Source organism: Phalacrocorax carbo, chromosome 12 (assembly GCF_963921805.1).
Source record: "Phalacrocorax carbo chromosome 12, bPhaCar2.1, whole genome shotgun sequence".
NCBI classification, from domain to species: domain Eukaryota; kingdom Metazoa; phylum Chordata; class Aves; order Suliformes; family Phalacrocoracidae; genus Phalacrocorax; species Phalacrocorax carbo.
Genome location: NC_087524.1, coordinates 4,955,064 through 4,969,408, shown reverse-complemented (window position 1 = coordinate 4,969,408; position 14,345 = coordinate 4,955,064). Strand labels below are relative to the sequence as shown.

The following is a 14,345-nucleotide window of genomic DNA, read 5'->3' as shown; positions in this document are numbered from 1 at the left end:
GAATGGCACTGGTGCAGGCGGCAGCTCTTCCGCAGGGAGATGCTGCCACTGCTCGCTGACATGGCAATTAAACGTTAATGGGCCCACTGAAGGGAAGCCGAGCTATTTAAATCGTGAGGAGATTGGACAGGTAGGATTTCAAACTGTGACACACAGAATATGGAGAAGCCGTAATAAAAGCTCAATTCTCTCGGCGCAGATCCTGCCTATAAGCAGGCTGACGAGCCCATACCGCGAGCTATCAGTCCGGTGCACGCTGCCAGCTATATACTTTTATTTCAGGCGCTCAGATGACGCAACAACGCCCCTGAAATAACTTCGCGTCACCGTTTTGCACGGTTTTATTTCCCCGCAAGCGCACCGCCTCAGACAGCCGGTCAGCACCGGCCGCGGCCTGCGCCGCCCCGTTCCTCCCGCCACCCCTCAGGGCCACCCGCCGGGGCCATCCCGCTCCTCTCTCCGGCGAGGCGCGAGCTCCCCCTCCCGAGGCGCCGCAGCCTCGCTCCTCCCCGCCTCGCCCGCCAGAGCTCTGCGTTCCTCACGGGGGGCCGCGGCGTGCTGAGAGGACGGCGGGGAGGTAGCGGCGGGGCGCTGCCGCCTGCCCCGGGAGCGTGGCTCCCTACGGACCCTCAGGCAGGTGCCTGCCGTGTGAGGGGGACCGGTGGCCCGGCTGCTTCCAGGCGGGGCCCTGCCTCGAGGGTTAAAGCCGCCACCTGGCGTACCCCTCCCCACTCCAGAGCACCGCACAGCCGCTGGGCGGGAGGAGGGCGGGCGGCGCGGGGCGGTGGCACCGCATGCGCAGGAGGCCAGGTGCCCGCCGGCTTGTGAGAAGCCGGTAGCATCGCGGGGCAGCCCGGCGTCCTCATGGTGCTGTGTCAGGGCGGCGAGGCCGCCGCTCTCCCGGCAGCGGGCGGGAAGGAGCCGGAGGTGCCGCTGAGCCGGGAGGACGGTGCGGCTACGGGGCAGCCTCGCCTGTGCCCGGCGCCCGGCGTGGAGGCGGCGGGCGCCGAAGAGCGCCGCGTTTGTGGCTGCTGCTCGGGTTTGTCCTGGCCGCGCTGCTGCAAGGCACCCGGTGAGGAGGGGGACTCGGGCAGGCGGGGGGGGGTGTGTGTGTGTCAGCGCCCTCCCGGCTGGGCTGCCCGCGCTGGGGGTGACATTGCTGGCGGGGCGGAGGAAGAGGAAGCGGCCCCGAGGGCACCGGGGCTCACGGCAGGCGGTGGCGGGGCGCGGAGCGAGGCCGGGCGGCCGCAGAGGGCGCCCCGCTGTCGTGCCGGCCCCGCCGCCAGCTCCCCGCGGGCGGCGGGCTGCAGCCGCGCCGCCTCCCTGTCTCCGAGCCGTGCCCGCCTCCGAGCCGCCTCACACCTGCTGCCCGGCGGGCTCGGCCTCGCCCTCTTCTTCCCACCTCTTCACCTGGTGAAGGAATGGGGCGGCAGGCACGACCTCCTCCGCGGTCCGCCAGCCCGGGTGCTCGTACGCCGGGCTGGGCTCGGGCCGGGACCCGGTGCTCCCCCGCCGGCCGCCCACCGCTCCTTCCCGGCCCCGGGCCGGCGGCTGCCCCGACCCTGCTGCAGGGAGGGCTGCGAGAGCCTGCGCAGCGATTATCCCCCGGGGAGACCGCTCTTCCTGCTGCCAAAGTTTTAACGTAAGACTTGTCAGGTTTGGGTAAATAGAGGTGCCTCCTAGCAGTGTGAACTTCTGGCGCTGTAAATATGTTGAGAAGGGGCATAGGTGCTGTTCAACAAGTCCATGTACTTGCAACTATGACTTCCTTGGTAGTTCTTACCTTCCTTTAGTGTGAGTGCGCTCTTCATTTTGTCTTAATCCATGCTTGACTTCCCGGGCACTCACAATTGTTAAAGCCACAAACTTACTGCGAAATACGCAACATGCTTTTCCAAGTTTAATGTGGCATCCTTTTAAAACATAAATGTAATCTTAAAATAATTTTTGAAGTTGTTATCTGAAATACTTTAACGTGTAATTTTTAAACAACTTAACTGAAAATGTGTTTCTTATGAAATATGGGCTATCATTAACTTCCCAGCAGAAAATGGATAAAATGGCAATCTTTGTTAGCTAGTGAGCTGTGGAGAGGCCAAAACAGATAGCATACTTCACGGAAATTCACGTTAGAATCACTTCTGACGCAAAGCTTGAAAAAAACCCAGTATTTGAAGTCCTGAGAAACTTGCAGTTATTCACCAAAAAAGACTTTTTTGTTGTTGTTGTTGTTTCTTGTTATGGTAGTCTGTCTAGCAAAATGTTGATTGAGTCAACAGCTGAACTTTATGAATCATGCCTAGTTCTTGTCTGCATGACCATGGTTAGTTCACAGGCAGGCTGTTGTGCTCCTGGCGCTCTCCTGAAGTCTGAGAGAGCTGCTGTTCTGCTTCTTATGATGTGAAGTACAGATCACCCTCTTCTGGCTTTCCTGAAGGTCTGGAAGTATCACCTTCTCACTGACCACCTTCCCCCTAGCCAGTACTCCTCTGCTACTGTTCTCAAGACGCATGTATGTGAGAAGGGTCTTTTTTCATCACTGTGTGCGTTTTGCAAGAAAGCATGCATTAAAACGCAAACAAAATGAATTTGCACAGAAATGGTGTGCAAGTGGGAGGCATTTGACTGGGACTTAAAACAGGAGTGGAAGGTTGTTTGAAAGCCGTACTTGTGGAGATGGCCAGGGAATAAAATTGGAAAACCAAACTTCACTCAGAAAAGAGGACTTGGGTCCTACCTGGAACTTTTTCATTTTCAGACTGCTCCACTTTCAAAAAAAAAAAAAAAAGGCATGAGTGCTTGAGTATTTTGATGGTGTTGGACTAGTGCTTGGAGGCTTAGTATTTTGTGGGGTGGGAACGTTATCTTAACCTAACTTCTCCTTAGAACATATTTTGAAATCAGTACTCTTCAGAACTGCAATTGTTTTCTGTGGAAGAACTCATTCCATTTTATTTTTAAAATGAAATAAAACACTCTCATTGCACTGAGTACGTGCTTTGGCAATATGAGATGTTGATCATTTAAATTCTAGTAATACAAGATACTGTTTCTGATAGGCTTGGTATATTGGGTAGCTTACAAAAATGAATTCCTTCTGGTTTTTCTTTGTTCCTTCAAATCCAAAGCTTAGTTCTGGATATAAGATCCTTTCAGCTTACCTTGCTTTAATTTAATTGGTTTTCCATTTCAACACTTCCATTATTTAGACTGGCTTTGTTCTGTAGTAATCAGACAAGCTGTCATGCCTGAAATAATAGTTCTGTTTGTGCTGTGTTCATCCATAAGCCAGCCTGGGTTTGGATTTCCCATTTCAGTTATAGGCCAGTCTGATTCCTCTTGCGTTAATGTTAGAGATGATGTTGATTTTGCAGTTCTGTTGCATGACTATGCGGATTAGGACATTACGTAATTCATGAACATTTTTTAAATCCACTCTGTTTTGTAGTTAGTAGATGTCCTGGTCCGGTGTTGACTGGTGGTAGTTTTTATAGTCACTTCTATGTAAGTGGCTGTTGCTGAACAGAAATATTTCTAGTAGAAACCCTCAGTCACTTTCAGCTGTAGCGTGCAGCTGGATTCCTTGAAAAGCAGGGCTTGGGCCTACTTCAGATTCTAGTTGCAGTTGTAAAGCCTGGTCTCTAGAACTGTTAAAGCCAGAACCAATGCTAAACACGCTGGATCAGCCCGCAGTCTGAGCTCTTAGGTAGTAAGAAGCAGTTTCTCAGCCTTGAGTACTGATCTCAAGGAGGATCAAAATGATTTGTGACAAGTTTTGTTGATTTAAAAGAAACCCCACACACCCAAAACAAAATTTAAAAAACCCTTGAAACCATATTTAGTTGCTAAGCAACTCTCAGCAGTGCCCTGCTGATTGTGTTTTAGAGGATCCATAAGCCTCACAGGCTCCCACACTGATGTGAGAAGAAGCACCCTTTTATCAAAACTGCCTGAGGGATGTGGAGTTCTCCCTCTTGTCTTCAGAGGGTGTTGTAGAAAAAAAGGTAACTTCCAATGTTTTATGCAGAGAAGGAAAAGAGATAGTGAGGTAACATCCCACTCGAATTTTTAGATGGTTCTCTTTTCCATGGTGTTCACCTCTAGGTTCAGTGAAAAGGCTGTTCCCCTTATGCAGAAATGCAGTAACAAAAGAGGCTGGTTTCTTTGGAGACAGTGTTGAGGTCAGCAGCAGTTCACCCTCTCTGTTTGCTTTCCTAACAGATGAGGGTGGAAAAGATGAGTGGAACAAGGAAGAGTGTGTCACTGAAGAGGGCCTAAGGCAACGGGGAAACTTGAATAGAAACCATTAGACTTAGGAAACTACTTCAGGAAGAGAAAGTCTGATAAATAATCATAAACTCAGGTGAAACTAAGGTCTTCATGGAACTGTGATAGATATTGGTACTTTAAGCAGGCCTATGATGTTTTAAAATTGATCATTTTTATATTTATAAGCAGAAGAAATTTATTTGATGTTTATTTGAAGAAAATATTTGGATTCTTACAGCAAGATAAAAATGTTATATAAAACTTCTGTAGGTCTTGGTCAAATTTAGAATTATTTAGCTGCAAAATAAAAAAAGCTATAACAGAAGTGAGGTTCTGTACACAATTTCTACGGGGGGGGGGGGGGGGGCGTGTTTGTGAGAAAGGAAATTAAATTGTTGCTTACGGACCTTAATTAACTTACTCAATAATCAGATTATTCCTAGGTAATAAGTTTGTGTTTCAGAATCTGACCATTTGGCAGTCAGTTATATTTATTGGTCCTTGGGTGGTGGTCAGAACCATACAACTAGTCCTGCAGTGAGTCGCCCAAACTGGCCCGATGCCTGCAAGAAGTAAAGCCTGCTAACTCATGTAGGGCTGTGAGAAGTGGAGGAAGGGTTTTGTATGCAAAGGGTTAGAGTTAGGTGAACTGCTGTTTTAAGGGAAAAAGGGGAGCCGTGGTGGTTAGTGAAACATGTTTTCAAGGTGGGTCTGGTAAATACACATAGTATTTGCATTTTTTTCTTTGGCTTCCCTTGTCCTCTACTGCAAGAAGAGCTACAAATGCTGCAGTATGTAGAGCCACCTGACCTGAGAAATCTTCTAATACATCGTTATTAACTGGAGTTTATCTGTTGCAGGAACAAAGAAGAAAGCTGCCTGTCCAGGACTTGGTCTGTTTTATACCGTACTGTCTGCCTTCCTTTTCTCAGTGGCCTCTTTATTTCTTAAAAAAATAGAAGATGTACATTCAGTGGAAGTGAGTGCATTTCGATGTGTTTTCCAAATGGCATTTGTTCTTCCTGGTTTAATATACTACAAGTAAGTGTAGCAAATGTTTAAAGTTATTTCTTAAAAACAGATCTAGAATTATCACTCGTTTAATCAGATAGCAATATTATTTTAATTCAGACTTCATTTGCATAACTGCATTGTTTTGGATGAGTTGATAGCTTCTTAATACAATTCAGACAACTGAAAATCTTTGACTCCCTGAATTGTAGAGGTTTCTCCAGGGATTATATCAAACGTATTGATCTTCTGGGAGGAGGTGTTGTTAAAAAGTAGAAGGTAATTTGCAGATGCTCTTGGGTTATTTTGCAAGCAAAAAATTAATAGCTAGAATATAGCTAGACTCTGAATGTGATTGGGGGTGGTGATGGGGATAAATTGGTCTGTGATCAGACAGTTAAAATGCTGATATTTGAGTTAGGTCTCTCATCTAGAAAGGTGTGTACAATCTAGAAGGGTATGTGCATTTAAATGTGATTGGATGTTGGTCATGAAATAAGCATGCTAGTGACATTAATGTGACATTTCTGTTTTCCAGAACAGGGTTTTTGGGACCAAAAGGTAAAAGAATTTTTCTTTTCTTCCGAGGATTCCTTGGCTCTAGCGCAATGATTCTCCTCTACTATGCTTTCCAAGTCATGCCACTAGCTGATGCCACCGTTATAACTTTTAGCAGTCCTGTTTTTACATCATTGCTTGCGTGGATCTTTCTCAAAGAGAAGTACAGTGTTTGGGATCTTCTGTTTACCCTCTTCGCAATTACTGGAGTGGTTCTTATTGCCAGACCACCATTTCTGTTTGGGTCAGACGTTTCGGGGATTGAAGGAAGTTACACAGATCACCTTAAAGGAACTATAGCAGCAATTACAAGCACGGTATCTGCAGCTTCGACTTTTGTTATACTAAGGAAGGTGGGAAAATCTGTGCATTATTTTTTGTCAATTTGGTATTACGCAGTCATCGGTTTAATTGGATGTGTTATAGCATTGTTTGTTATGAATGAATGGCGTTTACCTTACTGTGGTAAAGACAGGGTTCTTCTCATATTAATAGGCTTGTTAGGTTTAGGGGGTCAGATATTTCTCACAAAAGCACTACAGATAGAGAAAGCAGGACCTGTAGCCATAATGAAAACAATGGATGTGGTGTTTGCTTTTATTTTACAAATTCTTTTTCTCAATCATCTACCAACTTGGTGGACTGTGGGTGGTGCCCTTTGTGTAGTAGCTAGTAGTTCTGGAACTGCCATTCGTAAGTGGCGACAAAGCTTGAAAAAAGCTAAACAAAATGAAATCTAACAATAAGATACTAATTCATTACAGAAACAAGCAATCTTGAAATATATAGACAATATTTATTTTTATTTATTTTAAATATCTCATTTACCAAATTGTAGTATCAAGTTATATCCAATGAAATAAGTTGATTTTTTAAAAAAAAAAAAAACAAACAAAATTGAAGATGTTTGAACAACTGATTAGGTATATGCTTCTCTTCCTCATATTTAGGCATGCAAAAATGAAAAGTAGAAAGATATTTAGAAGTTGCTTGCTTCCTATCAAAAGTGGACAATAGTGTTTTGCCTTCTATTTTCCTAAAATTCCTGATTCCCCACCACTTAGGCTCTTTCTCTATACTTCTGAGCAGTGGAAATCAGTTTCCCAGGCTTATTTAACACTGTTCTGTGCTTGATTACCAGAGGGATCACAGTACAAAAGTTAGAAAGGAATGAGGAGTTATAATCCTATAAACATCAAACTTTTATAGAACAGATAAAGCTTGCACACTTACAAGCTTTCTTTTTTTGTTGTTGTTGCACAAAACAGATGCCAAATGGGGATTTATTTTTAATTTGGATTGTAAAAGAACAAAGGCTATTTCATCTTTCCAAGTAATATCAAGAGAAAATTAACTTGTGAAAATTATCGGCTTTGCTTTCTTTCAATAAGAATTTGAAATGTTTGCACTTGCTTCACAGACATAATGAAACAACCTAATCCCTTTTTTAAAAAATGTGATTTTCCCAATAAACATGTCTTTAGTTGCTGCAGTCTCGGTGATGAGAGACAATAGTTAATTGTATACCACTCGTAAATTAGCCATTTCTTGTGGTATGGAATGTTATGCTGTAGATGCACTTTTCTTTATTCTATGCAAAAGAGTATATTTTTTAGGTATTTAATATAGGTTATTTTAAATGCTGCTTATGACCCTTTTGTTTAGATTCTTTTGTACAAAAGTTCTTTATGAGACCAAGTTTAAGTCGTCTTGGCCTTCATAACGTTAGGAGGATTTACAATAAAGCATTTGCTTATTTCCTAATAATTTACGAGAGTGCAAAGTAATTGCAGTGTCACTGAAAATGAAGATTGGCCAAGGTCATAGCAGAGATTCTACAGAACAGGTTTGAGGAGAGCTTGGTGGGAGGGTGGAGCTGTGTGTACACATCTCATGGTGCGGAGGCACCCTCGCTGCATCAGGCAGTGCTAGTGGGCAGCTTCAGGCCCGTTTCTCCAGGTGGCCCTTTTAAATCTGCACTTAGTCACTTCTCTTACACATCATCTCACTTTTATAGGCTTTATCTTGATAGCAGCAAATACTAAGAAAAAAGGCTTGTGTTACTGAGCTTAGTGTCCTTCATGTTTGAGGAGGAGTATATGATCAGTTAATATAGGTTAGTCTTATGTACTTTTGGGTCTTGTCTCAGTAGTGCTTAGAGAAAACTTTAACTTGGATCTTTATTTGGTCCTATCTGTCATGAGGTGGTTTTCAGTTATTTACTCACTCCAGTGTTTTTCTAAAGGAGAATGCTGTGTTCTGTAGACTTAATACATGTTTTTTTTCAAAGTCACTAAAGGTAGCAGATGTTTTCTAATTTTGATTTACAGATGTCTAGTCACATAGTTTTTCTTTTGCCAATAAGCATTGCATCCTGGCAGGGCAGTTCTAGGGACTTGAGTCCCAAAGGACTGGGATGTGTATAGTACCTTGGGATGCATCTGGATGTGAAGAGCCATCTTCGTACAAGATTCTGTACGTAAACCAGCACCCTGAATCTGTATATGTTTATGGACATGAGCGAATTCCACTTGAGTGATAGAACCAGTTCCTGCTTATAGCTGTCTATTCTCTGCTTCTCCCAAAGGCTGAAGTTCAGCTACTGCTGACAAGGTTAGGACTAGTATGAAACCACTTTCACATATCTTTAAAGCCTGATGTAATAGTACAATTCCAGTTTGGCACCCATTTCGCTTAATACTTGAAATTGTGAACTGAGATTGTTTCTTCTGCTGCTCAGTCATCGCTGCTATTGAGCAACAGCTTTCAGGGGAGGGAAGGAAAACAGACTGCACTTTTTACTGCTTCACTTCATGTTTAATATGCATGTGTTTGAATTGACACTTAGAAAGGTGCTGTTCCAAAGCAGTTCATATTGATATAAACTTGGGTCGTCAGCTAGTCCTGCTCCCTCCTGTTGGCTCAGTGCTCGTGCTTATGTAGTTATGTGGTGAGCTGGCCCTGGGAGCTGATCCAGCTACGTAACGTTTTAGTAAGGTTGTTGGAGAGGGCAAAACCAGAGTAGGCTAAACTTGATGACAGTGTGAAAACATTGGGAAGGGGAGTTAGGTAATAGCTTAAATTACAGCATATGAATGCTGCTTTGTTAGTATGGAAAGCTTACATGGAAGCTTATATTGAAAAATCTTTAGGTCATATGATTTTGATGAAACTTGTTTACACTTAGTAGAAAAGAACAGACTACTGAAGAAAGGACTGTTTTCTTGGCCTTAAGTAAGTGTAGAAAATAGGCTGTCCTGAAATCAACAACCTGGTATAGTGATTGGTAATTTTTCTCTCAAGTTCTTGCAGAAACTCTTTTGATATGTTTCCATACCTGTAGTGCCAAAAACCCCAGATGATTATTTTTTCTATAGGTCCAAACCTATAGGGTTTCCTTATGGCTCCATCTACTTATTTCCTTTTGCTGTTCCTAAGCCTCCCTAAATATTTAAATTGTTAAAATAATAGTCTAAACAAGATCCTATGTTGGAGAACATTGTCTTTTTTGGAACATTATTTTGATCCATCTTTTAGAGAATTGTGTACTGGTGTAAGAACAAAGGACTTGATTAGGGCTTCTCTAGTCATAAAACATGACAAGGTAGCTTCTATAACTAGCTTTTCTAGGTGGTTTTGGAAATGGAAGACATTTAAGGTTTAAGTTCTTTCAATCACATTGTTTTTAGTTTTTCTTCTTCTCAAATGTAGATTGAAAACTTGAGTTTTATTTGGAAGCCTTGAAGAGAATGAAATTATACAAAAGTATGCATATCCTAAAATGTTTTGGGTTTTTTCAATTGAAAATATTTCTTACAAATCTTGTTAGGACGGTCAAACTTTTTTTTTCTTCCAGACCTTAGCCATTTGAGATTCTGAACTTAAACTGGCTAAGCCTTGATTCTTTCAGTCTGATCTTTTTTTTCTTCCCTTCCCCCCCCCAATAGATTTTTACTTTGAAAGATTTTTTTTTTTTTCAGTTTTAATACAGCAAGTTTCTCAGGGTCAAATATTATTTTTCTAAGCTTTGAGTCAGAACTATATTATTAATGTTCACTGTCTGTAGTGTCCTCTTGTGATCTTTACAGTGTTTTTTAAGTTTGATAAATGTACTACTTTAATAGGAAGTCCTTCCTTTGTAATATGATGGAATATTGTTGCATTGCAATTGCTGTGCTATAAAGTTAAGTTTCTCTTGAATTTTAACATCAAATCAATGTACTGATTTCAGTCGATCCTGAATAGAATGTTTGTTTTGCACATAAACACAAAAAAGATTTAGTTGTTACTGATGCCTCACAAGCATGCTTCATATGTTCTTTACTATGCAAAACACTGTAATCATCCGTTGTCTCCAGTGGGACTTCAGAGCCTAAAAGCCTTATGTACCCAACTCTCCTATATAAAGCTGATGGCTGAAAAAGCTATGTACTGTCACTGTGCAGCAGCCAATTCCTTTCAGGTTAAGTTGGTTGTAAAAGTATCCTCTAAAAGCTCTCTGAATACATCAATAATAAGAATTTGACAAGTTCATTGTGTAGACAAGGGCAGCCTACATAATTTAAATGGATTTCCTGATTTGTCTAACACCAGGCATGGAGTAACCTCAGCATAACGGCATTGGTGAAATAACTAGTTCAATGTGTCATTTTTCTTCTGAAACCTGAGACTAGGCTCTTTCCCAAGTCCAAAAACTGTTTTAAGAGAGCTCTTCCTGTAATTGATAATGACAAGATAGATTGTCAAGACCCTTGAGCATCATTTAATATAAACACTGATCCCTGTCCCCCGCAGTATTTTCTCTTCCCTGAGCTTTTGTTCAAGAGCAGTGTATTGGAAGAAAGTATTTTTTAGAGAGTCTGCCTCTTACAAGTTGTTTCCTTGCTAGCTAGCAGTAGTTAACCAGGAAGAGTCTCTCTTCCAGGTCTGTAACCATGGTAGGGTCATCTGTGGCATCAGTCCCACGAGGGTAGTGGAAGCGTGACCTCTGTCCCTGCATGGATTCAGGGCTGGTGATGCTGACAGATGTGCAACACTGACTTCAGCAGGATGCTGCAGTTACCAACAGAATGTTTTTGTGGTCATAACTACCTGTCCATCCAAAGAAAAGTTGTGGCTTTACGTTCCCGCAGATGCGGGCAACTTCAGGGTGGAACATACATAGACTTCTATGGTGATAACACTTCTGTATATCAGAATGGGTAATTTCCTGTGTTATGTGAGTTATTGTTTGACAAAAAGGGGGTAAAAATATCCTCAGCATTAATTAAAGGATTTTTACTATGTCCTATATATTGTCAAATAAGTTTAATGATATGTTTTGTAGAAGTTACTGGCTTTGTAATGTAGTAGTATATTTTTATAGACAATTCTTATATATTGAAATGTTAAGAATATTTTCATAAGAGATTTATATTCATCATTGCTAATAAAATGAACCTGAAGAATTAATCTCTGGTTTTGCATTGATTAGTAGAACATATTTGAATGTAGTGATTTTAAAAGCTTTGTAAAAGAACTGTTAATCAAACAGTCCCTGTTAAATACGAATGTATCCTCAAACTCTGCTACTATTAGCATGCTGGGTCACTTTTTATGCCTCGCAACAAGCTAGAAATAAAAAGAAGCTCCATACAGCAATTTCTTAACTGGAAACATTGGTGTTGACAGGTCAGTAAAGTTAAATTTTCTGGTGTCCAAGTGGCAAATTGTTTTTGTGGTTTTTTTTTCTTTGCTTTTTGTTTTATTTCTGCATTTCATTATTTGAATTCAGGTCTTGTCCCTTCTGTCACAAGGTGATACTTAATTCATCCCAGTGCTTCTCATTATCTAGTGTTTCAATAATTAAATTAACTTTTCACCAGAGAGGAAAAAGCAGAAAAAAACCCTTATTTGCAAAATCAGCACCATTGCTAAACATTACAAAAAGATTGGCGTAATATTGTTATCCATATAACAGTGCTTCTTCCTGCAGTACTGTCTGGATTTGTAGGAGCAGAAGACTTCACTAAGGGCAGATCATGCTTGACAAACCTGGTGGCCTTCTATGACAAAGTGACGTGCCTGGTTGACATGGGGCGGGCAGTGGACATTGTCTACCTGGACCTCTCCAGGGCCTTTGATAGGGTCCCCCACAGCCTCCTCCTGGAGAAATTAAAGCGTTAAGGCCCAGACAAGTGGTCTGTGCAGTGGGTGGGGAGCTGGCTGACAGGCCGCACCCAAAGGGTGGTGGTAAATAGCTCCTTTTCCAAGTGGCAACCTGTCACTGGTGGGGTCCCCCAGGGATCGATATTGGGCCTGGTGTTATAAAGATGTTGAATAAGTGATCTGGATAAGGGGATCAAGTGCAGCCTGATGAAGTTTGCAGATGACACCAAGTTGAGTGGGGAAGCAGACACTCCAGAAGGGAGAGCTGCTCTGCAGGGAGATCTGGATAGGCTGGAGGAGTGGGCCAGCAAGACCTTATGAAGTTCAACAAGGACTAGTGTGTGATCTTGTACCTGGGAAAACATAATGCGGGAGCGCAGCACAGACTGGGATGCACCTGGCTGGAGAGCAGCTCTGTGGAAAGGGACCTGGGGGTCCTGGTGGGGGGAAGCTCAACATGAGCCAACAGTGTCTGCTGCGGCCAAGAAGGCCAACAGGATGCTGGGTTGTTGGCCTAGTGGGAAGTTACTGGCAGGGATAGCCTGTCTACCCAGCACCCTCTTCTTCACCTTATATGCTCAAAAAATTAACTCACTGTAGGATGACTTGACCACCACCAATTTCTCAGGCTTGAAGGAAAGGAAATGCTAAGTACTTCCAAGAGAGCTTACTGTGCCAGGCATAGGCAGGAGAAAACTAATTGTGAAAGAATTTCATGGAGAAACTTCGCAACTTTCTCTTGGCAGTTCTGTAGGTTCCTTGGGACAACTATAAATATATTAAAGCTTTAAGGAAAGGGGGAAAAGGGCTTTTTGGATAGACAACATTAAAATAATCTGTATCTACAAATGGATAGTGGCATAGAGCACAAAGAGGTGAGGGCTATTACTGAACGCTAAGACTCTTGAAACAAAATTCTAGAATTATGTCTACCCACAAAAAAAAAAAAGAAAAATAATCAAAGGATTCTAAAGGAAAAAGCCTTCCCATTATTACTTGGAACACAAACTTCATTAAAGTTGCAGAATACTTAGGGCATAACTTGCGCTGCTCGTTATTAACTTGATAAAGTGTTCTTACAGTCCTGAGCATGGGCAGCAATACATGAGATATAATCATATAACTATTCAGATAGGTTTCAGCTGATTCTTTTGATTCTTCAATTAGCTTTGTATGGAACTTTATTTTCTGACGCTACTGAATGAAGTTTGTACGTTATCCTGTCAAGTAGCAGTAAATTCTGGCCAGAATAGCGAGAAACTACTTTGTTGTCTGAACTTGTGTACTGAGCAAGGGAAAATGAGACTTTTGAGTTCTTGCCCTGCTGGTATAACGTGATTCTGGGGTTTGTGTGAAAGAGGTGAAAAGAAAACCCGTGTTTTCTGGTCAGCGAGTCTGAAGTGCTTTAATTTTGCTCTGTACTATGACTGTTCTGTCAGTAGGTGGGGCTCTCTTTCTTAATTTATTCCTTAATGTGTAAGATTAAATTAAACCCTGTTAAAGTTCCAAATCCACAGTGTAGGCAATATAAGCCTCAATACAGTCCAAACACTACTGAAGCACTTAAATGACTGTATAGAACGCTGCTCAGCAAACTCCTGAATGATCTTGTAAACCCTTCTCTGATATTTTAAACTGCATCCCGCACCCCCTCTCAGAGCAACACATTCTGGAGGGTACAGGGGGACTTCAGCAGTGTGCTCTCGGGAATTCTGCCGGCTTCTGTAAGCCCCGGGACACTCAGTTGGGAAAGCAAGGGGGGAGCGGGCCTGCTGCCTTCATGTGGGCGTCAGTGAACTGGGAGGGGATGTTGTAATGAAGTTGGACATCTCATCAGTAATGATGCTGCTGGATTGGGATATGGCAAGTGCATTCTTGCTATTAAATTCTTTGGGGTAATTTGTGATGAGTTAGGATGAATTTAGGCTAATAGTTCTAATTTTGCACAGAAATAAAGCACATATGCTGTCTGAGCTGTTGATGAGCATGTTGCCCCCTGTTCTCCTGTTTGACCGGGGGGCTTACAAGAGTATTTTCTGTTCCACTCTGATTTTTATTTTGGGTCTGGGGTGAGACCCCTACATAGTCCTTTGAGTAGGTTCTTGGTGCAGGTGCTGAGGCAGGGAGGCCCTATACATCTTCTAGCACCTCATTCCCAGAGCCCTGCTGCCAAATATGTCCAATGCTAGGGTTTCCCCGTAACTGTGTTGCTCTGGTCACCACAGCACCGGGGTACGGACAGGACCAGGTGTGCTGGAGAAGCCTCTTCACTCAGACCAGCCGATTAAATGGGAAAGTCATGCAAGCGTTTGAGCATAGACACACCATGCTTGGAGCCTGGTAGAGTTGGGAATGGTTGC

At 42.8% G+C, this 14,345-nt stretch overlaps 1 protein-coding gene across 1 annotated transcript; it reads left to right on the top strand.

The window, feature by feature from the left end:
• The first annotated feature begins 811 nt into the window (after positions 1 to 811).
• SLC35G1 (solute carrier family 35 member G1) lies at positions 812 to 11,538 on the top strand. Its single transcript, XM_064463810.1, has 3 exons — positions 812 to 1,072; positions 5,130 to 5,310; positions 5,819 to 11,538. The coding sequence occupies exons 1-3, from the start codon at positions 865 to 867 to the stop codon at positions 6,576 to 6,578; spliced, it is 1,149 nt and encodes a 382-aa protein (XP_064319880.1). The 5' UTR covers positions 812 to 864; the 3' UTR covers positions 6,579 to 11,538.
• Positions 11,539 to 14,345: the final 2,807 nt, after the last annotated feature.

Excerpts from the sequence above, each read along its gene's own strand:
- SLC35G1 (XM_064463810.1), top strand. The coding sequence starts at position 865 with ATGGTGCTGTGTCAGGGCGGCGAGGCCGCCGCTCTCCCGGCAGCGGGC. Across the intron at positions 1,073-5,129 it reads GCGCTGCTGCAAGGCACCCG|GAACAAAGAAGAAAGCTGCC; the intron begins GTGAGGAGGGGG and ends TATCTGTTGCAG. Across the intron at positions 5,311-5,818 it reads CCTGGTTTAATATACTACAA|AACAGGGTTTTTGGGACCAA; the intron begins GTAAGTGTAGCA and ends TCTGTTTTCCAG.